Source organism: Lissotriton helveticus, chromosome 10 (genome assembly GCF_964261635.1).
Source record: "Lissotriton helveticus chromosome 10, aLisHel1.1, whole genome shotgun sequence".
In the NCBI taxonomy this organism is placed as follows: domain Eukaryota; kingdom Metazoa; phylum Chordata; class Amphibia; order Caudata; family Salamandridae; genus Lissotriton; species Lissotriton helveticus.
Genome location: NC_136071.1, coordinates 423,002,241 through 423,026,997, shown reverse-complemented (window position 1 = coordinate 423,026,997; position 24,757 = coordinate 423,002,241). Strand labels below are relative to the sequence as shown.

The 24,757-nt window shown below is 41.8% G+C and overlaps 1 protein-coding gene across 1 annotated transcript in view; it reads left to right on the top strand.

The window, feature by feature from the left end:
- LOC144784026 (syntaxin-binding protein 4-like) overlaps positions 1-24,757 on the top strand; it is a 1,158,996-nt gene that overhangs the window by 233,671 nt on the left and 900,568 nt on the right. The window contains exon 8 of the mRNA XM_078662726.1: positions 12,614-12,743. Within this exon, the coding sequence (XP_078518852.1) occupies positions 12,614-12,743 (130 nt within the window). The remainder of the gene's footprint in view (positions 1-12,613; positions 12,744-24,757) is intronic.

The window sequence follows — 24,757 nt, the reverse complement described above, 5'->3', positions numbered from 1 at the left end:
CCGCATTATCTAGCGCCATTTTCAATGCTATTATTTCAGTTTGTAGTTCTGAATTAGTTTCAACTGAGTGTGTTTTTGTTAATAGAGGTCTTAGTTTACCTCCGCGCCACACTTCTTTTGTAATCTCACATGTGGGGTTGTATGCATGTTCTCCCCAAACGGAGGGTTGAGCATGTCCGTCTGTATAGATTACACAGGCGTAATGTCGTAGAGGCAGAATGTCGATTGGCAGAGGATACGTCTTTTCATATTTTAGATTTTTTAATTCTTCTAGTTCTGGATCAAAGTAGTAGTATACTTTGTCCGTTGTGATTGAATTCACCCATTGTATCCATTCCGGATTCAATGTTGTTGTTGGTAAATTACACGGTATTGTTAGTGCCTCAAAGGCTGATTCTGCTGTTCTGACTGTGATATGTCTACCGTCAGCTATGTCTTTTTCTCTAGCTATTGCGGTTTGAACTGCACGAATGATTTTTCCTGTATTACTGAATTTCTGTTCAGCTTCTGTGTACAAGTGTGATTTGAATGCAATTGGTACCTTTTCTCCCTCATTAGAGGTTAGGTATGTGAATCCGCATCTCCCTGGGATGACTCGAATCACAAGATTGCGTGTGTTATCACGTGTTTCTAATTTTGTTTTAATTAGCATGTTTGTTTGTAAGGATCTCAAAATTTCTGTGTGTGTTTGAGTCCAATTGGATCTTTTAAAGTCTGGTTTAATTAGATCATAAAGGGGTTTGACCCTTTCTGCGTAATTTGCAATGTATGTTCTTCCGAAATTTAGGAAGCCTAGAATTGACTGTAGGTTTTTTAGTGTTTTAGGAGCTTGGATTACGGCACATTTCTCTAGGAAATTGTCTGCCAGGCTTTTACCTTCACTTGATAACTCATATCCTAAGAATAGGACCGTCAGATGGGCAATTCTGGATTTTTTAAAGTTGAATTTGTAACCCTCTGCAGCGAACCCAAGTATTATGGTGTTCACTCTTTTCAAGTGAGTCTCCAAGTCATCATCTGTTAAGTAAATGTCATCGACATAAGATAATGCTTCATCATCATATAGTTGTAGTAATTCTGTTACTCTCGCTGAGAATACCCCCGGGCTGTTCTTGTACCCCTGGGCTAACCGACAGAATTGCTTTTGAGTGCCATTTACTGAGAATGCAGTTAAATATCTGCTCTCTGGTGCTATTTTCTGACAAAAGAATCCATTGGAGATGTCCAAGGTAGTTTTGTATTTTTTGCGCACTATGTTATTCATTAGTGCAGCACTATGTGAGTTTTGCACTGCAAAAGTTTTGCAACATGTGTTAAGGTGTCGGTAATCCAAAACTAGACAATATGAATTGTCTGGTTTGGAGACCGGAAACAAAGGATTGTTCATTTGTGAGGTGCAAGTTTCAATCACCCCCTGGTATTCTAGCTGATCTAGTATTTCATTTACCTGTTTTTTAGCTTCTTGCTTAATTGGGTACTGCCTTTGTGCAGTAGGTTGTGATTTTAACTGGATTTTGTGAGGAGGAGAATCCTCATCCCATCCTACATGATTTTTATATAAAGCAGGTGCTAAGGCCACTGCCCACTTTCTAGCAAGTGTGTATTTTTTATGAATCGGGATTTGATTCGAGAAGGCAGGCATAATTACTTCTTCGCCATGAGGGCACTCCCTGACAAACTCTGGTGGCCAGTCTTTTTCAGCTAGAAGGATATCATAGCCCTTGGAGAGGTTATCCCAAAATAGTCCCCTTATTTTCCTAGTCTTATCTCCCTCTATACGTAATGTTATCTCGTATATCTTGTGGGGTTTGCTAACTCTGGTGTCTGCAGTTTCCACTTGAAGATATTCATTCGTGTCCACTGTCTCCAGATGATTCATAAGGACTTTGCGAGCTATGCTCACCTCTGCTGCGCTGTCTAGCATTGTCTGAGCCCACTCTCCGTTTTTCAGTTGTGTCCTCAGTATTCTCGGCATTGTTAACTACCTTGATACTGGCTACCTTCTTTTTTGGAAATTGTAATTTCTTTTTTAGCTGAGCAGGTTCCTTGTCTTTGGACTTGGCGTGCTCTTCTCTTTGTTCTGATCGTCCTCTTCTTTCCGATTTCTGCGAGGAAGTCTGAAAAGATTGAGAGGGACGTGTATCAATGTCTTGATATCTATCAGGTTTTTTAATATTATCCCTATTTCTAAGGTTATATCTATTCCCAGAGGGGTCACTCTGCGGTGACCTCTGTCTTCGGTTTGGAGATTTTTCTCTTCGCCTAGGAGACCTTCCTCTGGACTGGAATTTCTTTTCTTTAGGATTGGATTGTTTGTTTCCATCCCAGTTCTTTTTTGGTGAATTGTTATTAAAAAATATTTTTTCTGGACTTTCAGTCAGTTGCGGTTTTACTGGTATTCCACCTAAACTATCTCTACCTAGTTCCTCATAGGATTTTTCTATGATTCTGGCAATTTCAACTGGTTGGTCTGCTACATCTGTCTCTTTTAACCTCTGGCGGATTGCCACGTTTGCTGCTTCACCTTTTATGTTGGCTAATAATATAGCCGAGACCTGCTTGAAGTCTTTCAGTAATTTCATACCAAGAGTTAAAGCTGGTTCTGGACCGTATTCATCTTGAATTTGTTTTAGCACATCTGGTATCACCGAAATGGATGGAACACCGTGCGTTTTCGTGTAGATGGAAGCAAAGACTGTACCCCAAGTGTCACAGTCCTCTATGTGTGGTGCGATTCCCATTGGGAGACATATAGTCAGAATCCTGTGTTTTTCTAATGGGGTGGTGTCAGGAAACACCGCCTCTATTTGGGTGATTTTCTGTGCCAACCAGAATGGTATCTGTTCCCGTTTAGCCGGAACTTTACCTAGGCAGGATTGGATGTTCTGTGGTGTGATTTTATTTGTGTTCCCCTGGTGAGGGGTCAGCTGTGGAAGTTTAATCGCTGGCTGAATTGTTGAAGTCCGCATTACATACTGAACTAATTGTCTATGAATTTTTAGTAATTGTTTTAGCTGTATTAACAGCTCTCCTGTGGACATCCCTTCGATGTCTGGGTGTGGTGTGTATCCGGCTAGTACCGGCCACGTTGCTCCTGGTCTACCTAAAGGACCGAGCCTTGTAATGTGATTGTTATGTTTTAGGGCGCCATCAAATAAGAGCAAATGCTCTTGGAATTTGAGTGGTACTTCCACCTCCTCGAAAGGAGTGTACTCATTAGGAGGTTCCTCTATTTTGTAATAGTGGAAGTACTTTGTTACAGCATTTGCTGCTGGAAAATGTATCCATGAATAGTATACCTCTGTCTGCCGATATTCGTGTGCCTCAATTACGAATATGACTGTGCCACCTCTAGGTGTCAGTCCATTTTCTATAAGTTTTAAGGTTATAGATCTTCTTTTGATGACCGGAATGAGTATTATATCCGCGTCTGCTGCTTGCATGGTAGCATCAGCATCTGCGAGTTCAGTTGCTAATCTAACTGCCTCTCTTTCGTCATCACTTCCTGACATTTTACTGTTAGAAAGGTTATTCTTTTTGTTTGCAGATCAGGTTTCTTATGGAAACAGAGATTAGATGCACAATATTTTGGAACTGTTTATCCTTCAACGTTGACTATACCAAGAACCTTACATAGGAGTTCCCTCCTGCGAGGTTTTGGAGAATATTACCTTTCACCCACTCCAGACGTCTTTGGAGTATTTGGGAAAAGGGGTCTGAGTGAGAAAGCACGACTGAGTTACTCTAAATGTCTTACGTTAGTTTTATCGCCCTTTCCAAACGCGTTGGGCGCCATGTAGTGTAGCTCCTATTTTCCCAATAGGCTCTGCGCATTGGAATAATACCTACAGCAGTAAAGGCCTAGGCCAGACGTTAACTAGGTCTACTACTGTCGATACTAGACTTAAGTTTTGGGTTTGCCAGCGTAGCTCAGAGTTCGCTAGAAACTTTCTCGAATGTTCAAGGAGGAATTAACTTCCCTGATTAGACAAGAAGGGATTTAGTTTCTGACAACCATAGAACATGACAACTTTGCTCTCCCCTAATCAAGAGTCAATCTCGAGAGTCGTGTGAGCACAAGGCAATTATTTTACTCAGTCAGTACGTGCATTCTTAGTCTCATCAGATTGTAGAGAAAAGGAAGAGACGGGCGTGTTCAATAAAAAGGTGTTATTTATTGATCAGTCTCTTTTCTCGTACAAGAGAAATGGATCGATATTATTGCAATACTTATAGTTAAGTAAAGTGCATACATTAAAAGCAATAGTATAAAATAATACTGTAAAAACATTGATATGGTTTCTGAGCCATATGATGTTTTAAATGATTAAAATATATTTACATACACATATACATTTGACTAAACGTACTCAACTGGTGTTTCTAAATACGCCTACCCCGTGTACCTGACCTAAGTCTAATGCGTGGGCGGGAATAGAAAGTTACAGTTTAAGTTAAGTTTGTTCTTGCCAAGTGAATAACTAAAGAATTCTCTGTGAGGGGTTATTCAGTTCTGTACCTGGAATTTAGGATGAATGAGGAATGGTATCTCTTTCTCTGCTCTCGATATTCCAGGCTGCCTGCGAGGGCTGCCCAGAAGCGCCGGTGCTGGGTCTCTCGGCTTGAGATAGCAGCGCGTCTCTCAGCGCGTCAGGAAGGCGGGGCTGCTGCCAGCGGGGTCTGCTTCTGCTCTCGGCTTCGGCAAGTATGGCTGCTCCGTCTCGTCACCACGCGTGTGTTTGCATAGGGCAAGATCGGCAATATTTATACCTTAAAGGTGCCGAGATTGACGTAAGGATGGACATAGATACGTCAATAAAGATGTCATACGACTTGCTCGTTAGCACATTCTTTACTAAAGTTCTCTGTGAAATCAAAACAATGGCCGCACGGATTTTCCAGGTTGTCATAGGTTTGATTTGTTATGAGAACGTCGTATGCCTTATCAGGGGCTGGAGGAATGTCGCTTGTCTAATTAGATCTCAAGCGTTATGACCTAATCAGATAACACGTTCCTGTGCCGTAGTGTGACTGCGTCAGATAACGGTATCTGCATCATGGGGGCTGTTCTTGCCTCATGGGCTGACTGTTAGTTAACTTAATAGTTAGTTTAACCAGAATAGGGTCAGGAATAGGGGGATCGATTCAGAACCTATAGGAATACATGACACCATCGGACCCTGTCTTTTGCGAGAGGACGGGATATATACCCGTCACGGAGCCCGAGACCTCCCTTTTCTTTTGTTCAAAACCAATATCATCATTCTGATCCTGTAACTTTCTCATCTTACTTTCTTCTGACATTCTCTTTGCTTTCTCTACTTTCCCTTGCTCTTTCTGTTCCCTTCGATGTGCTCCCTTTCGCCATATTTTGACACTCTCTAACATCGAGGGTCTTGCATTCTTTTCTCAACATTTCTTTTCAACTGCCATGATACAATTCAAATCCCATGTGCCACTCTTTGGCCATCTGATCGCAATTTCTAAATCCTTAGTGTAACCTTCCCAAAGATCCAAATACAAGATGGCACCAATTCCATATTTCGTATACATGAAATAACCAGGAGTATCCTTTAGTACAGTTTGTTCCAGTAACCCCTTCCGGGTACCCAGTTTACACAATTTAGAAAACAAAGGCATTTCGTCAATAAATAAACAGATTACACTTGATAACTTGATATACCCTGAGTATCAGAGTACAAACATACCGTTTTCTAGAAACCTAGAACCCGTCTTGACTGTGCTCTGAAAATCAGAACCCGTCTTGACTGTGTCCTGAAAAATATCAGAACCCGTCTTGATACACCCCCAGCAGTACTCACCGAGGTGCAGAGAACTTGAAGACCTTGAAGATCTGGTCACTGGACTAGTTACGCTGCGCTCTTGATCAGGGGCTTGTCCGGGTTCTGAAGACCTCGGACTCGGCAACTTCACAATGTTCGGGCTCTGGGTCGAGACTTCCGCTGTCGTCCTCACCGCCTCGTGTGGATGGCTAGGCCGCGGCACGGTCCCTCTTCGACACGAAGGAGTTCATGCAGGAACACCCTGCAGTGTGCACTTGGAAGTCTGTCGGTGTCTGGAGAGACAGGTTCGGGTCCGCATCACCGGCGTGTGGGGAGAAAGGGAAGTCCCTATTCGGGCGCCAATTTGCTGTGGTAAATATTTTAGTAATTTACCTTGATCGGAATTTCTATAATATCAATAGGGTAAAGCATGAAGAGCAGAGTCCATGGTGGTTAGAATTCAGGGTCTTTATTCAGTAACTCGAGTTAAGGGAGAGCTCCGTCACCTAAGGAGGCTCGCGAATAGTCTCTACTTTAATCAAAGAAAATACAGCATTTATACAAAGAAAAGAAGAAGGAGCTTCCTTTTAGCAAAGTTCAGTTACTAATGTGGCAATCATACAGAAATCATGGCAGTAGTGACGTAACTGTGTCATAATCGTGAGGAAGTCATGGCAGAGACAGAGAGTTGAGAAATGACCCTAGGCTGGTTCCTTAGATAAGAAATAGAGAAATGGTTGTGACAGGATGTCTGGTGTTATGCGTTAGCAAACAGGAGCTAGTTTCTCGGAATTGGTTGTCGTGTCTTGGCAAACGGAGGCTTATTTCCCGGAATCAGCCTGACCATAAGAGCGTGTGGTTACAACGGGGCTCGTTTCTCGTAATCGGCTTGACCATAAGAATATGCAGTTGCAGTTTGAGGAAGAGATGTGTTTGTGCAACCTTACGTTAATGTGCCCGGGTTTTCTAGTTACCGTCATGATGAGCTCGGGACGTGAAAGAGAGGGTGTATAATGGGACATACATAACGAAAATATTCAATTTTCCACAAGACAGGGATGCAGCGCTATGACTTGCAAGGGAAAAGAAGTCGTTGCAGTTTGAGGGCTCTGAGATATCTCTCTACCTGGACTTCACGGCTAGCGTGCAGGAAGCTCGGAAACATGTTGTCCCGTTTAAGAGGCAGTTGCGTGACTTGGGCTTGGACTACGCCATGTTGTACCCTGCAAAACTGCGTGTCAACCGACAGGGGAAATCACATTTGTTCAAAGACCCGAAGGCCCTGCAGCAGGTGCTGAAAGGGTGGATGAAGGAACATCGCAAAGACTCTGTCAGGCACCTGGAAGACGAGGCGAGCGGCAGCCAGTTGGATGAACAGGACTGACTTTGTACATTACTTGATGCAAGAGGGGGTAAGGGGCAATGAGAGTGGTGAGGCGTTGGGTCTTGTGGCGCTATAACTATCGGACATGATATCCTCCTACTTGGGTGGGGGGAGGCGGGCGGGATGGTCTGGTAAGGCTGACGGTGAGCACGAGAGTGGTGTACCGTGGTGACACCACCTACACAAGTGTACGATGATAATAGTGCAAAGTTGCTTAGGTGTGTGCGAATTGCCCTACATTGGAAGCCTTGGGACATAACAGACAGGGGGAGGGATAAAGCACTTACTGAAACTTATTAAGGTTAATGTTTGATAGAGGGGACTGAGTAATCTGGTCCTTAACGATGCAGGAGTGTTGGCACAACAAGAGGGTGGAGGAAGGCGTCTAGCAATCTATGGAGATGCACTACTGGTTAGTTGTGAAGCAACCTTTGCCCCCCAGTGGGTCATGCAGTTAGGGGAGTTGGATGCGGGGGGGTCGTGGACTCTGCATGGCCAGGTTGGGGGTGGTCAGCTGTGGGAGGGGGGTGGGGGCGATACAGCACATGGGGAGTATGTTGGGGTGTTCGGGGGGACTGTTGTGGGTTTTGTACACAGAGCAAGGCGCAGATACGTTCAGTGAGCGTGCACACACGAAGTTCAGAGCAGACAGCGATGGCGGGTACAGCTGAGCCTGAGGACCCTAGGCTGGAAGACACGATTAAGGCACTCACTTGGAACGTCAGGGGTCTTAACGACTACCGGAAGCTACGGAAGGTATTGAGTTACTTACAAAGGCATCAAGTGGACGTTGCACTTCTACAGGAGACCCACCTTCCACAAGCGAGCAAAATGTTACATAGTAGGGGGCTGGAGGGGAATTCTACTACAGCGGGCTTCACGACACACGCTAGAGGGGTATTGACCTGGGTGAACCCCAAATCGAAATACACACTGGAGCTGTAGAGGGCAGACCCGGCAGGCCAATTTGTGATATCTAAGTGCAAGGGACAGGGGCTGGACTTAGTGTTAGTTAATGTGTATGGTCCTAACTATGACTGCCCGGAATTTTATACGTCTCTGGCTGCGACGGCCCGTGATTACCGTAAGGTCCAGTTCCATTGGGGCGGGGACTTTAATCTGGTTATAGACCCAACACTGGACAGATCGGCTGGCCCGGCCCGCAGGCCTACAGCGGCTGCGCAAATGTTAAATAGCGTTATTACCAGCTTGGATCTAGAGGATGTGTGGAGAGCATGCAACTCAGCACAGGGTGTCTATACACACTACTCGGCCTACCATGACATCCACACTCGAATAGACTACTGGCTGCCGTCTTCCTCCCTGCTGGGACAGCTCAAAGACTGCAGGGTCCTCCCACGCACTCTCTCTGATCACTCACCACTACTATTAGTATTAGCTACCCCTAAGAAAACAATTCCACCATTTACATGGCGCTTCCCGCCCTACTCGCTCCTTGACCCACTATTCAGAGGGGAGTTGGAGGAGGCTATTGACATGTACTTCAGGACTAACATAGGCTCAGTTGACAGCTTCCAAACAGTGTGGGAGGCATTTAAGGCCTATATAAGGGGCATAGCTATGTCCAAACACTCGGGGGTTCTCAAGTCCATCAGGCAAAGATTGGCTGAATTGGAGAGGCGACTAGCGCAATTAGAGGAGCGGCAGCAGAGGGTCCATGACACAGCATTAGATAAAGACATTAAATCTTTACTGGCTGAATACCACGAGGAGGCAGACAGGAAGGCCAAACATATGGGGAAGTACGCCTCGGCCCGCACATATGGAGAGGGGGATAGACCTAGCTCTGTTCTTGCTAAGGTATTAAAGGGGAGACGGGGCAGGCCACAGGTTACGGAGGTGAAGACAGAAGTGGGAGAAGTCCTCACAGATGAGGCCGACATAGCACAGAGATTCAAGCGCTACTACACAGATCTGTACACATCCAAGAGCGGCGACCTAGACGATAAAATTCTAGAATACCTGGAACATATAGAGCTACCCACCCTCACAAACACGCATTGGGAATTCCTGATGCTTCACATAGAGAAGGACAAAATTGCGGAGGCCCTTGCAGGCATGCTGTCTGGTAGTGCCCCGGGGGCAGAGGGGCTCACGGTAGGCTTTTACAAAGCGTTCCAAGACTTATTGCTCCCACACCTGTCGACACTGCTTGATGACCTATGTGTGGCGGGTTGCATGCCACAGTCGATGAGAGAGGCGATCATGGTGACTATCCTCAATCCGGGGAAGGTGCCCGATGAGTGCAGCTCGTATCGGCCCCTCTCCTTACTAAACGTTGACACAAAGATATTTGCTAAGGTGCTGGCAAATCGGCTGGCGCTCCTGGCTCCACTGCTGGTTGCGCCGGAGCAGGCAGGATTCATCCCGAGCAGAAGCATCACATACAACATACGCACAGTCTTCGGCACTATTTAGCACGTAAAACAGGACACGAAGGCCGTGGCAGTGTTCCTTGACATGGAAAAGGCCTTTGACTCTGTGGAGTGGCCTTTTATGCGGCAGGTGTTAACGTGGATGGGACTAGGATTGCCGTTTTTGCAAATGATTGGAACCTTGTACAACAGGCCGAAGGCGAGAATACGCCTCGGAGATCTGGTTACAGACTCCTTTCCCAAATGCAGGGGGACCCGCCAGGGGTGCCCGCTGTCCCCCCTGCTGTATGCCCTGGTAGCGGAGCCACTAACGTGCACACTGCGGGAATACCATGGTCATGAGGGCATAGGCTTCCCTACCTACAAAATCGTGGTCTCTATGTATGCAGATGACACCTTGCAATACGTCAGTGACCCGGAAAACAATTTATCGGCGGTGCTCAGAGAAGTAGCTCTCTCTGGACTGAAGGTTAACTGGACAAAATCATTGGCCTTTCCCCTTACTCCAGTCACACAGGAATTCGACATGGAATTTCCACTGCAGTGGACCACTGACTCGATTAGATATCTGGGCATACGGTTACATACTGATTCCGAGATAGTGTTTAGAGAGAATTACGGCATGGCCGTTAGCAAACTGGAGGATGATGTAGAGGCCTGGGGTAGACTCCCGCTTTCTTTTCTGGGTCGCATCTCGGTCATGAAGATGGTGGTGCTCCCAAGAATGATGTTCCTGTTCACAAATCTTCCGATGGTGTTACCCCACGTATTCTTCCAGAGATTGACTCAATTCATGATAAAACTTGCGTGGGCGGGTAGGCAACCGAGGGTGCGGTGGAAAATTCTCACGTTGCCGTACAGTATGGGGGGCCTAGGGGCCCCAGACCTGGAGCTTTACTACAGGGTGGCACAGGGGTCGCACATGCACACCTGGGTGCACGGAGACACGCATATTCCCCATTTTCGCATGGAAAAGTTATTCACAGACCCACTTTCCCTTACTGCAACGATCTTCCAACCAGTGGATCGCAGAACTGGAATTCTAGATTCCATCACAGCCACCAACAACGCTTGGCATTGCCTCCTGCAACAGCAGGGAGGGGCATTGCTGTACTCGCCCAGTATGCCGGTGGAATGGGCCCAATGGCTGGCTCCCTGCAGAGATAATGGAGTGATAAGTGCCCTACACAAGTTGAACTCCATGCAGGCGGGGAAGGTTAAGACCTGGGATCAAGTTACTGAGAGTGGGGGGGCGGACTCATTACTACTACGTTTCCAATATCACAGAGTACGCAGAGCCTTTTTGGAGCAGCTGGGGGATGACCTTGCAGAACCACCGGAGGTCCCTGAGCTTACCTATGTAATCAAGGCTGAGACTCCCTGCAAGTTGGTGACCAATCTCTATAAAATAGCGATGTCCCACAGGGAGAACCAATTCACGGCTGCGAGGCTGGCATGGCAAAGGGACTTACAGATTACGATAGATGATGATATGTGGCGTTACTGCTGTGTGAACAGCAGGCGATATCTCTAAATGGTAAACATAGGCTGGTACATTTTAAGTTCATTAATAGGGTTTATTACACCCTTGAACGCCTGCACAGATATGGCCTCCGCGAGGAGGCAGAATGCGAGAGGTGCCATGCGCCAATGGCAGATTTCCTGCACCTGGCATGGTTCTGCCCGGGAGTAAAGGCTTACTGGGGGGACATCTTTAAAGAGCTGAGCAGGATAGTGGAGGTTGAGTTGGCCCTGGACCCTGAGCTGGCCCTCTTGGGTCACTCCAGGAAACTGCCCAGGGCTACTCGCAGGCTAGTGGACGCGGGTATGCTCATAGACAAAGTGGTGATTGCCCTATGCTGGATGAGAGGACCAGCACCCACGGTCAAACGCTGGGCACAGACATGCTATACTGCTGCACGCAGTCTGAACACTATAATGAGCCCCCCAGGAGCCGCCCGAAAAATTTCTGGGGGCTGTTCCAGACGCATTTGAGTGGCGGGGCATTGAAGAAAAGGCCGAGGATTCGGCCAGCAGTGGGGAGGAGGAAGCGCAACACGAGGACAAGATTTGATCACTTATTACGGGAGTGTAAGATGTGGCCTGCTTTCTGGGGTACCCAAGGGGTGTACTTTCCTGGGGGGGAACAGACATAGTAAGGTAAACTACTGAGAGGGCTGTGGGGGTTTGGGGGGCTGTGTGGAGACACGTAAGGCGTTGTTTGGGAAGGGTGCGCGCGCATAAGGTGCTGCCATACAAGCTGGCATGGGACGGTTACGTAGTCATCTGGGAGTGGGGAGAGCGGGTTTTGGGGGTGGTATGTCCCACTTGTCTGTTAAGATAATGATGAGTGCATTTAGCGCCGCCTGCTCGTCGTTGGGTTGTTGGATAAACGGCTGTGTATTTGCTGATAGTCGGACACGAGTCCTATGACGCTGAAGCGCTGAACTGTGTATGTTCCTTTGGGGGGGAGGGGGCTTATACAACTGCTGTGATTATGTTTCTTAAAATTCAATAAAATGTTTAATAAAAAATAAAATAAACAAAGGTGCTAAGCAAAAAAAAAAAATCTCAATTAAAACTTCAACCCAAAAAGACTCTTAACATTCGTCATCCAAAGGTTTTATGAATCTAGGAACACAAGAGTTATCAGGATATGGCTTAACACATTCTCAGCGTGAAGTACCCACATTTTGGCTTCTGTGAGTCCAATACAAATCTTCTAATAATATCAAATCATGCAGTGTTACTCTATTTCTTTGTTCTCTTAAGGGAGGCATCTCGAATAGATGCTCAAGAATTACAGACGCCTAAAATGGGTTTTGGCCTCATTACCTCGAAATAACTCCCAAGCATAAATCTCCTTTTATACGTGTTTGCTTGCACATAAATGCATGAGTTTGTGTGTGTGTGTGTATGTGTGTGTGTGTATGTAGGGGTGTATGTGTGTGTGTGTGTGTGTGTGTGTGTACATGTATCCCCTTCATTGTTATAGTGAGCTTCTGAGTACTTTGAGAGTATCTGATTTTCCCTGTCGATCTCTCCTTTAGGTAGATACCTGGAAAGCACCTCTTCCGAGTCGTCTTCTCGTTCTCAGAGTCCTCAACTCTTGAGCCCAGCCAGCTCCTTTGGCCCATTCCCAGGGAGTTCTGGATTTTCTCCGCAATCCAGCTGCACAAAGTAAGTAACATTTAGAGTCATGGGAGATTGAGCCTCAGAATCCATGTTGCCTAGGATTGTAGCTGTGACTACTAAATTGTTTAGCCTTCATCTCCTCTTGTCCCTTTTGTCAAATAATGCTCCTGTTTATTATTGCCCATATTCTTTCTACAAGTGTACCTTATAAGTTAATTGTCTGCCCATTAGCAGCTTTTTTATTCTTTGTTTACTTCTAGTTGATGTCACCATATTTTACTGTTAATGCTCCTTACCTCATACAGGGACACATCTTTTGATCCAATACATTATATATTGGCTGCTGTTTCTGCCTTTATATAATGGTCGATCGCAACATCCTACCGAATTTTATTCCTATAAAATTTTGGGACCGTTTTCCATAAAGTAAAATTTTGGAGACCTGCAGAGAGCATTGTTCTATCTAGTATTATTACCTATTTTGTCCCATGTCATATTTTTTCCATACCAAAGAATATTCATTTATATTTAGTAAAATATATATCCCAAAGTTGGCGCTGTGTCTCTAAATAGTCAGTGTGGAAAGAGCCTACTCAGCAATAGAATGAGGGAAAGATATGTCTGAGTGTGTAGACATGAGGAACTCCTTACTGACAGCTCAAGGAATTTAAGGGGTATGGCGAAAAAATCAATAAGGTTGAGATGGGTAACTGTTTTTAGTGAATCTGCCTCCTAACACAGAATAGTTTGTTGACAATGTCAGGTGTAGCTGTGGTTGTAGTCTTAAGGTCACCCTACACCACTGTCATGGGTAATTTGATAGAGCAGGACCAGTTATGTTAAATACGACAAAACTGGGGAGGAAGCATTTGAAAGCTGAATATCCCAATAGATGTTGGAGGAAAAATCATTTGAGGAAGGTTGCATGGCTGTCTGGCAATGTACTTCACCCTGCGGAATTATAGTCCTATCCATATTGTCACTACTCTAATTCAAGCAATTTGGAGGGTCAATGCATAAGATGGGGAGTGTCTGAGTCTTCATAAGATCCTTTGATTTTTCATAACACTTAGTGCAAATTCAAATAATAATTAAAATAAATTGCAGGTTAAACCTTATTGGTTTAATTTAACATTAAAATTGTTACAGAGACAACTAGTACTTAGTTTGTCAATTATGAATTAGCTTAATCAAATTAGTCAAAGTCATCATCTGTGAAAGGGCTAGCACAACCCCAGTCTTCGAAGTAAGTCAATAACCACAACCAGGTTAAAGCAAAAAAACAGACTGACATAGTGAAGAGTCTAAGTATAAAATGAAATAACAGACTAGTGCAGAGTCTGCTCAATTTAAAAGCCCAAGTAAGTCCAAGTATAAATCAACAGACAAGCTGGCATAGAGTCAGCATCCAAAGCCAGTGCAAACATGTGTGGCACATCTCCCAAAAACGTGATCTTTTATAGGGTTTTAGATAAAAAAAAGCCACACAAATTTAAATACTTCTAATGGTCAGACAGGGTTGGTCTAGCAGTCTATCGTGACATTAATCAATAATCATTCTAGTGCATGGGATACATTTAGAAACACCTACTTCACTGCATATTATTGAATGGGGTACACATAGAAAATGAAGGCAATATCGTCATGTTTATATAATACACAAATATAATAGACAGTTCAGTTAATGAAGGTCCACAAAAAAAGGCTTGAGAAGGAACCCTGAATCCTACATAGACAAGAACATTCTGAGCATGGCATCCGTGTGAAAAAAGAACAGTAATACAATTATATCATGCACATCACACAGCCCCATTTGTTGAGTAGTAACGAGAGTCACTCCTGACGTTTCCTCTTGTAGTCGCTAACTCCCAGCTCCCTCAAGGATCAACCAACACAATCAGGATAGATACTCTGACTTTGTTAACTAGTCCCCAAGGGAAAGGGGAAGTGGAGAGAGAAACAAACAACAAAAACAACACTGCTTCCTGCCGTTGTCTCTCTTAAAGTGTTCCAGGCCGTAATTTCTTTTCTGTGCTATTTGGACTCACGTAATCCTGTTGTGCAATACACCAAATTTACAATTCAACTTCTTCAAGCAATTAAATCTCAGAAATATTTTTTAACCACTTAAAGAAAAACTGACCATTTGAATTAACAGCCCTTGTTCACACTTTTCTGGATCTTGAGTCAAATGTAGCTGAATGATTTTACTGACTCCTTTTAATTAAATTTAAAAAACGTTAAATTCAACTCTTTAGTAACTTGTAGGTTAGTAGATTAATTAGATTAGATTAACTCAATTCTTTAAACCATGCAAATGCTCATACCTGAAGATTCCAGTTATCTTCTGTTCAAAGGAGTTCTGTAGTTTAAGAAAACAGAAAGATACAGACTGTAACCTATTCCTTAAATTACTTGCACCTTAAAGAACTGGTTTCTGTCACTGAGTTAAATCTCTAATTATTTCTAACTAAGAAACATTTGAGTAAATTATCCTCCTAAAGTTATATACAAAGTTACATGAGTAGACAAAATAAGTTGCTTTTGCCAAGTGTTGTTTAAACTCTGCTTTCTATCTCATGACCGAATCTAACAACTCGATCGCTAAATTGTTTCCGCTCAGTCTCTGAAAGTTTTTACACTTTAGTTAATTATTTCTAAAGTCTTACTGTCCTTTTAACTTCGAGGATTCAGGTCGGCAATTAAGAAGAATTCCGCTCAGTGAAGCGTCGTGAAGGAAACGCTGCCTCAGACTACGTCGCTCATTTCTCTTCAGTGAAAGTCTCGTACTTTCTTCTCATCAAACGGAAGGTGGGGAGTTACTGAACAAGCACTCGATTTGGACAAAAGACTGGGTTAGGATGAGGCACTGAGTTTCTAAAAGTCTCGCTCAGTCTTTGGGAGGAAAGGGGTTTAAAAACAGACTTGAGATCATGGACGGCTCTGCGTGTCAGAAGCGCTCTTCGTCACGTCAACAACAGACGAAGCGCTGAGACGTTAGCGATGGTTCCTAATATAGACTTCACCCGCGTGAAGCTGCGTGTGTCACAAGCTCAACTTCCTCACGCGCTGAATTACGATTAACGCCAAGCAAATGACAAACAAGCATTGGCTAGAGCAAATTAAAAATAAAACTGTACTGAAAACTAAATTGGCTCTTGTTGTCTCTTCAAGTTAATAGTTTATTTTCAGAGGTTTAATAGTAAACACTATCTTAATAGTCAACTAGAAACTTTAGTGAGCCAATACACCTCAGGATTACGTGAGCAGACCAGTAGCACTGAGAACACCCCTAACAGTTCTCCCCCCCAAAGGTCGTCTCACAGGTCTGGGTTTTTCAGGGTGTAAAGCATGAAAAAACTTAATGAGTCTAGGGGCATGAACATTCTTTTCCGGTTCGCAAGATCGCTCCAATGGATCATAACCTTTCCAATCAACCAAATAGAACAAGGTTCCCCGAACTCTTTTTGAATCTAAGATAGCTTTAACCTCATATTCAAGATGATCACCAATTATCATGGGAGGTGGTGGGTTATCAGGTCGGGTAGTGGGTTCAAAGGGTTTCAAAAGAAACACATGAAATACTGGGTGAATGGCATATTCATCAGGTAGAATTAATTTTACAGACACTGGATTCAGAATTTTCTCAATTTCGAAAGGGCCTTAATATCTTGGTTTTAACTTTCTAGGACCTTCTAACTGAATATTACTTGTGGATAGCCAAACCATCTGACCCTTCTGATATAAAGGTGAAGGTTTTCGATGAGAATCTGCAGTCCTCTTCATAGTTACCTTACTTTTAATCCACTGTTTTTTAGCCTTTTCCTGAATATCTAACAGTGTTGTTAATCTATCAGAAACTGCAGGCATGGTCTGTTGCTCATCAGGTAGAAGAATAGGAAGAGATCTATGATGTTGCCCAGTAAGAAAATAAAAGGGAGAACAACCTAAAGCTGAATGTGTGGTGTTATTATAAGAAAACTCTGCCCAAGGCAAAACTTCATCCCAGTGACTTGATGTAGTAGCCAAAAGACATCGTAAACCCTGTTCAACATGTTGATTAACCTTTTCTGTTTGCCCATCTGTCTGCGAATGAAAAGAAGAAGATAAAGCCAATTCAATTCCAAGTTGCTTACTAAGCTGTGAGCAAAACCTCGATATAAATTGAGGACCTCTATCAGAAATTATCTTAGTGGGCAGACCATGTAGCTTGACAATGGTAGATAAAAATACTGTACTAAATTCTGCTGCGGTTGGAATCTTTTGCAAAGGAATAAAATGTCCCATTTTAGTTAACAAATCAACCACTACCAGGATAGTTGTGTCCCCATTGGATTTGGGAAGATCAGTAATAAAATCTAAACTGATTGTATGCCAAGGCTGTGGGAGTATTGCCATTGGATGAAGTAACCCCATTGGAGCCGTATGCAAGGCCTTCTGTCGAGGACAAACTGGACAAGCTTTAATGAACTGCTGAATAGTAAGAATCATCTTGTTCCACCAAAAATAGCGCTGGCACAACTCCAAAGTCTTGTTAATTCCTGGGTGTGCAGCAATTGCCAAATCATGATTCCATTGCATCACCTTGTCTTGTAAAGCTCTTGTAGGAATGAACAATTTGGTATTATGAAAGAAAAGACCCTCTCTGATTGAATTCTCTTCCTTTGATAACCACTCTTGAGTACTACAAGACTTTAATTCCTCCTTAACTGAATCTAAGAAACTTTCGGAATGTATTTCAGCTGCAATTCTCTCCTTAGGAAGAATACTTGGTGGTTCACTAATTGAATTGAATTTTCTTTCACAAACTAATCGCAAGAGTGTGTCAGACAACAACTGCTTGTTCCCAGGACGATAAGTGATTAAGAAATCAAATTCACAAAAAAATTGTAACCACCTCATTTGTCTTGCAGTGAAAGCTTTTACTGTAGAATAAAATTGCAGGTTTTTATGATCAGAGTGTACTGTGATAGTATGTTTTGCCCCCAGGAGATGATGTCTCCATTCCTGAAACACATCTTTAATAGCTAAAAGTTCTCGCTCTGCAATTGTATAATTCTGTTCAGCTAACAATAACTTCCTTGAAAAAAAAAGCTATTGGATGTAAATGACCATTTTCAGGATTTTTCTGAAGCAAAACTCCTCCTATCGCTGTTTGCGAAGCATCTGCTTCCACATAAAATGGTCTATCAGGAACAAGATGAACCAAAATGTGTGCAGTGGTAAATGCCTTTTTCAATAAAGAAAAGGCTTTATCTGCTTCCTTATTCGAAGAAAAAGTTTTCCCTTTCTTTACCAACTGAGTAATTGGTGTAACTATTGCAGAAAATGTTGATATAAAACGTCTGTAAAAATTGGCAAACCCTAGAAACCTTTGAGTGTCTTTAATGGAAGTTGGAATTGGCCAAGTTAAAATTGCTTCTACCTACTTAGGATCCATATGAATTCCCTCAGGAGTTAAACAATAACCCAGAAATTCCACCCTGGTGGCATGAAATACACATTTTTCCAATTTAGCAAATAAAGAATGATCCCTCAACCTCTGTAGAACTGACTGGACATGCTGCACATGCTCTTCGGTATTTTTTGAATAAATGAAAATGTTATCAATATATGCTATGCACCAAACATCCAGCAGATCGTGTAATACTTCATTGATAAAATATTGAAAAGCTGCGGGAGCATTGCAAAGGCCAAACGACATGACTGTATACTCAAAAAGACCGTATTTCGTGCGAAAAGCAGTCTTCCACTCATCGCCTTCTTTTACTCGAATCAAGTGATATGCTCCCCTAAGATCCAGTTTAGTGTATATACTGGAGCCTTTAATTTGATTAAGTAACACTGGAATTAAAGGCAGAGGATACCTATACTTGATGGTTGCTTTGTTGACTGCGCGATAATCTATACACGCTCTCAAATCACCCGTCTTCTTCGCAACGAAGAAAAGTGGCGATGAGACGGGTGAAGTTGAATGACGGATGAACCCTAGATCTAAAAGTTCATCCAAATATTTCCTTAAATAATCATTCTCAGGTTCTGTCAGAGCGTAAACTCTACTGCAAGGTAAAACAGCTCCTGGAACTAAGTCTATCTGACAATCATAGCTTCTATGAGGTGGGAGTTTTGTAGCTTCAACAGGATCAAAAACTTTAGAAAAATTCTGATACTCTTTAGGAAGACTACTAATTTCAGATTTCAGAGTTGCACAAAAAAGTGGCATTACTGGGTCTTTTGATTCTTGATAGCAATGTAATTTACAATAAGAGGACTCCAAAGTAACTGTTCTTTTAATCCAGTCAATCTTTGGATTATGTAACTCCAGCCAAGGAATCCCTAAAATAACTCCAAAGGTAGGTGTGTCAATTAAATCAAAGATCGTTTTCTCAGTATGCCCATTGTCAGTTACAATGGTCAATGGTTCTGTATTAAATCGAATTAGACCAGAAGTTAAAACTGATCCATCGACAGCTCTCACCGGCTCTGGTTCTTTCTTAGGAACAAATTTCAAATTTAATTTACGAGCCAATTCCAAATCAAAAAAGTTCCCGATGGCTCCTGAATCTAAAAGTACAGGTATACTATGTCTTTGTAATGTAGTTAAAATTAAAACCATACGAATTGTAAAATGTTTAGGAATGTGTGTGGTTACATTTGTAGCATACTGAGAGATCTTAGAAAAAGAATCACTCGAAGAAACGATCTCTTGTTTCTTCGAGAATTCTAGTTTTCCGACTGAGTTTGAGAAATGGTTTCAATCACTAAAGCCTTCTTCTTGATTGGTTTGATTGTACAATCTCTAGAGAAATGTCCTGGCTTTCCACAATGCAAACACAGGTTTCCCTTACGTCTTTGTTCTTTTTCTTCTGGAGTTAAGGGTCCCTTGATTCCACCTATTTGAGTTGATTCAACCAAAGAATGCTTTTCATCTGACTCTTTCTTATCTACTCGATGTTGAGGATTTCTGGAATCACTCTTCGGTTTCTCGTTTCTACGTTCACCTAATCTATGATCTAACTTAACCACTAGATCCTGAAATTCCTTAAAGTCATCAGGCAAGTTGACAATATGTGCAAGAGAATCTTTCAAATCATCCTTAAGACCTCTATAAAACAAAGATATTCTTTTCTCCTCAGGCCAATGAGTCTCAGTTAAAAGTCTATTAAAAGTGGTAATATAAGAAATGAGATCCTTAGTTCCTTGACGAAGACTCAGAAGCTCATTATCAGATGCCTGAATAAACGTGTGTTTAGCAAATAATTTGGACATGGCTAACTTAAAATTTTGTAAATTATGAAGTAATGGATCATTACAGTCAACCAATGGCATAGCCCAATTTGCAGCCACCCCTCCAAGATAAGAAATTATAAAGGCTACCTTTGCCGTGTCAGTAGTAAAAATCTGAGGTTTACACATAAAATGCAATTGACATTGACTAATGAAGGTAGTGTACCTACTACTATCCCCAGAAAATCTTTCAGGATTAGCCAAAGGAACTGGTGTTGGAGTAACTACAGTGACTTGGACAGGCTGACTACTTGACTGATCTCTAAGAGAGGATGTTCCAAACTTAGTTGGGGTAAGGATTGGTTTTCTTTCCTCAGTTGGATCCCTCCAAACCGAAAACCCCGCCCTAGTTTCATCTAACTCTTGTCGAAGCGATTGATTCTCCAACCGCATATTTTCCATTTCCAAATTTAACTTCTGCACTAACTGAGTCAACTGAGGAATATCCATGAAGGTGAATTAACGAATCCAAGAGGAAACAGTTGGGTTTAAGGCTTCGTCTTCTGTTGAGTAGTAACGAGAGTCACTCCTGGCGTTTCCTCTTGTAGTCGCTAACTCCCAGCTCCCTCAACGATCAACCAACACAATCAGGATAGATACTCTGACTATGTTAACTAGTCCCCAAGGGAAAGGGGAAGTGGAGAGAGAAACAAACAACAAAAACAACACTGCTTCCTGCCGTTGTCTCTCTTAAAGTGTTCCAGGCCGTAATTTCTTTTCTGTGCTATCTGGACTCACATATTCCTGTTGTGCAATACACCAAATTTACAATTCAACTTCTTCAAGCAATTAAATCTCAGAAATATTTTTTAACCACTTAAAAAAAAACTGACCATTTGAATTAACAGCCCTTGTTCACACTTTTCTGGATCTTGAGTCAAATGTAGCTGATTGATTTTACTGACTCCTTTTAATTAAATTAAAAAAACGTTAAATTCAACTTTTTAGTAACTTGTAGGATAGTAGAATAATTAGATTAGATTAACTCAATTCTTTAAACCATGCAAATGCTCATACCTGAAGATTCCAGTTATCTTCTGTTCAAAGGAGTTCTGTAGTTTAAGAAAACAGAAAGATACAGACTGCAACCTATTCCTTAAATTACTTGCACCTTATAGAACTGGTTTCTGTCACTGAGTTAAATCTCTAATTATTTCTAACTAAGAAACATTTGAGTAAATTATCCTCCTAAAATTATATACAAAGTTACATGAGTAGACAAAATCAGTTGCTTTTGCCAAGTGTTGTTTAAACTCTGCTTTCTATCTCATGACCGAATCTAACAACTCGATCGCTAAATTGTTTCCGCTCAGTCTCTGAAAGTTTTTACACTTTGAGTTAATTATTTCTAAAGTCTTACTGTCCTTTTAACTTTGAGGATTCAGGTCGGCAATTAAGAAGAATTCCGCTCAGTGAAGCGTCGTGAAGGAAACGCTGCCTCAGACTACGTCGTTCATTTCTCTTCAGTGAAAGTCTCGTACTTTCTTCTCATCAAACGGAAGGTGGGGAGTTACTGAACGAGCACTCGATTTGGACAAAAGACTGGGTTAGGATGAGGCACTGAGTTTCTATAAGTCTCGCTCAGTCTTTGGGCGGGAAGGGGTTTAAAAACGGACTCGAGATCACGGACGGCTCTGCGGGTCAGAGTCGCTCTTCATCACGTCAACAACAGACGAAGCGCTGAGCCGTTAGCGATGGTTCCTAATATAGACTTCACCCGCGTGAATCTGCGCGTGTCACAAGCTCAACTTCCTCACGTGCTGAATTACGATTAACGTCAAGCAAATGACAAACAAGCATTGGCTAGAGCAAATTAAAAATAAAACTGTACTGAAAACTAAATTGGCTCTTGTTGTCTCTTCAAGTTAATAGTTTATTTTCAGAGGTTTAATAGTAAACACTATCTTAATAGTCAACTAGAAACTTTAGTGAGCCAATACACCTCAGGATTACGCGTGCAGACCAGTAGCACTGAGAACACCCCTAACACCATTAATGAAACTTCCATTTTGCAAATTTTCTGAAGTTGAAAAGTGCACAGAACATATGCACTTGTAAAAAGCTTGTTAGCATCAAGTAAAATGTACAATTATTTAGATAAACATGCAGGACTACTTTGGCCTAGTCATGCTCACTTAAACACATTTAAATTAGGCATTCTTTTTCTAATTCATAAAAATACTCCTACAACAGGAATGAGTTAGATTACTGTTACTCACGCACAATGCACCCCAACTATCATCTACTGTGAATGTTACTAATAAGACTATGTCAGTTTAATTCATACCTGCAGAAACTCCCGGGTTGTGATTCACAAAAGCCTTGACAAGTATGAGTAGTACTACTCCGCTGGTACTCCTACTCCTGTAGTATTACTTCACATACTCACAAAAACAGTTCTCAAAGGTATTGATGTAGATCTACACGCTAACTGGCCCAGTATTCTAAGTGTGTACTTCTGCACTGGGAGTGTTTATACCTGTGTACATATAGGTCATGATTTTAGATGTATCCTTGGGGAAAAGAAATTAAAGGAAAAAATAGACATATGACTTTAGACCAAGCAGACACCTATACCAATCACTTTGCAAAAATGTTTCAAAAAGTACTAAAACATAAAAGAAAGAAATGTAATATAAAAACGGTCATGTAAATTTAGACTTTCAGACACTAACACAAATCACGTTACAAAAATGTAGAATAACAGATGCACATACTTAAACAATTGCAAACAGGTAACGCATTAATCAATGTTTTATAACAAATGACTAATTTGACATCTAACCCTACTCTACACACCCGAAGACACATCATAACTGTAGGGAAGTCAAATCCATTGAATAAACACAATAAGAAAATGTGTTTATGGAGAGAAGAGTTTAATACAACGTCTCAAGTTACAAGCTTAACAGTTAATGCCTGAACATTCCCCTTAGTGCTTCCAGTCCCATGCAAAACATAACAAATCCAAATAGAACACTATCTTCCACGTGCACGCAGTGCTCGTGGAAGATAGATGACAATATACATATATGCAACACATCTTCCCCCCCTTTTTTTTTTCTTTTTTTTTTATTTCTCTATCGCCATAACAAAATCTTTAAACCTACCCGGCACATAATGTTCCCTTTTCCCCTTTTGATGTTCAACATTTCCTTTATAACAAACAGAATTAGATCTAGGAGGAACACATAGTCGTACATTTTCCCCCAAACCAGACTTTTCCTCAGTCTTTGGAGAACAATTAAATCCTTTATACAATGAAATCCTATTAAGATTCCAGACACTTCCTCCTTCTATCCTGACTGCATTATTGAAAATTTCAATACATATTTTAGGATCCGACCAACATTGAGACCCTTTAGAGACATTGATGTTTCTTTTTACCCGAACATAATCACCAATAGCCACGTTTTGCTTGCTTGGGTGGCCTCTTTTGTTGTCCATATCCATTTTCATTTTACTTTTGTATTTTTCAACTCTTTCCTTAACCACATCATAATCAATATTATCCCATTTACAACTTGAAACTTTCCCTCTTAACCACCATGGAACCAAGGTGGTACTAGGCTTTCTCCCTCTCAAAGGTTCAAAGGGGCTGACTAGAGTAACTGAGTTAGGAGAAGTCCTGTAAGACAAAAGCATAGAACTTAAAGCATTCCTCCAATTCAAACCACCCTTAATAGAAAGCTGAATAGCCTCTTTCACCACCCGATTAAAGTGTTCCACCTGTCGTACCCCTCGTCGCCAGTGTAGGGAAGTCAAATCCATTAAATAAACACAATAAGAAAATGTGTTTATGGAGAGAAGAGTTTAATACAGCCTCTCAAGTTACAAGCTTAACAGTTAATGCCTGAACATTCCCCTTAGTGCTTCCAGTCCCATGCAAAACATAACAATTCTAAATAGAACACTATCTTCCACGTGCACGCAGTGCTCGTGGAAGATAGATGACTATATACATATATGCAACAATAACTTATTGCATATCCGAAAAAACACATAAATGCACAGACACACAAGTGCACAGACACACACACAACAATACAACTATACCTGATGGTTGGCTACACAACATCTCGCAGCCCAGGGTTTAGCTTTCAGAGACCCTTTTTTTCTTATTACACATTTTGCTCAATGAAATGAGTCATGCACACAACATAAAAACATTTAAAATCATTATGAAGAAAACTGGGTCTCCCAATTTAAAAAGTCAAATGGTATGTAAATTGCCCTTATTTAGAGATATTACTGAACGTAAGCTACTAAAGACAGACGGGAGAGCCGAGAGACTAGTCAGTTTTGCTGAATTAATAATTTTAGATTCACAGTCTGTGATAATTTTCCCACCTAGAGGTTTGTCGGAAATGTGTATCTATTAATATCAATATTTGTTTATTAAATTATTAATTAATAATCATAAAAGTACAAACAAGAAGTTTTTAACAATATCATTTTCATCCTAAAAACATCCATTTACAAATTCAGAAAATTAAAAAGAGGCGCAAAAGATTACTTCTGGCATTTTCCTTAAAACCAGAATGTACAAGAAGCAGCATACTTTGGCTTTGGGGGAAAAACATTTGGCATGTATAGCAGAATTAATTTTTAAGGCACACTTTAAGAAAGACAAGACAGCTATAAAAACAGTTGAATTTGATAGTAATTGTAAGTAGAAAAAAGCTGGTCTATATTGGTAAAATCCTCTAGATTTTAAAATAGGAAACAGATATATTTATCGCTGGAAGTAATATGTCGGACAAAATAAAACC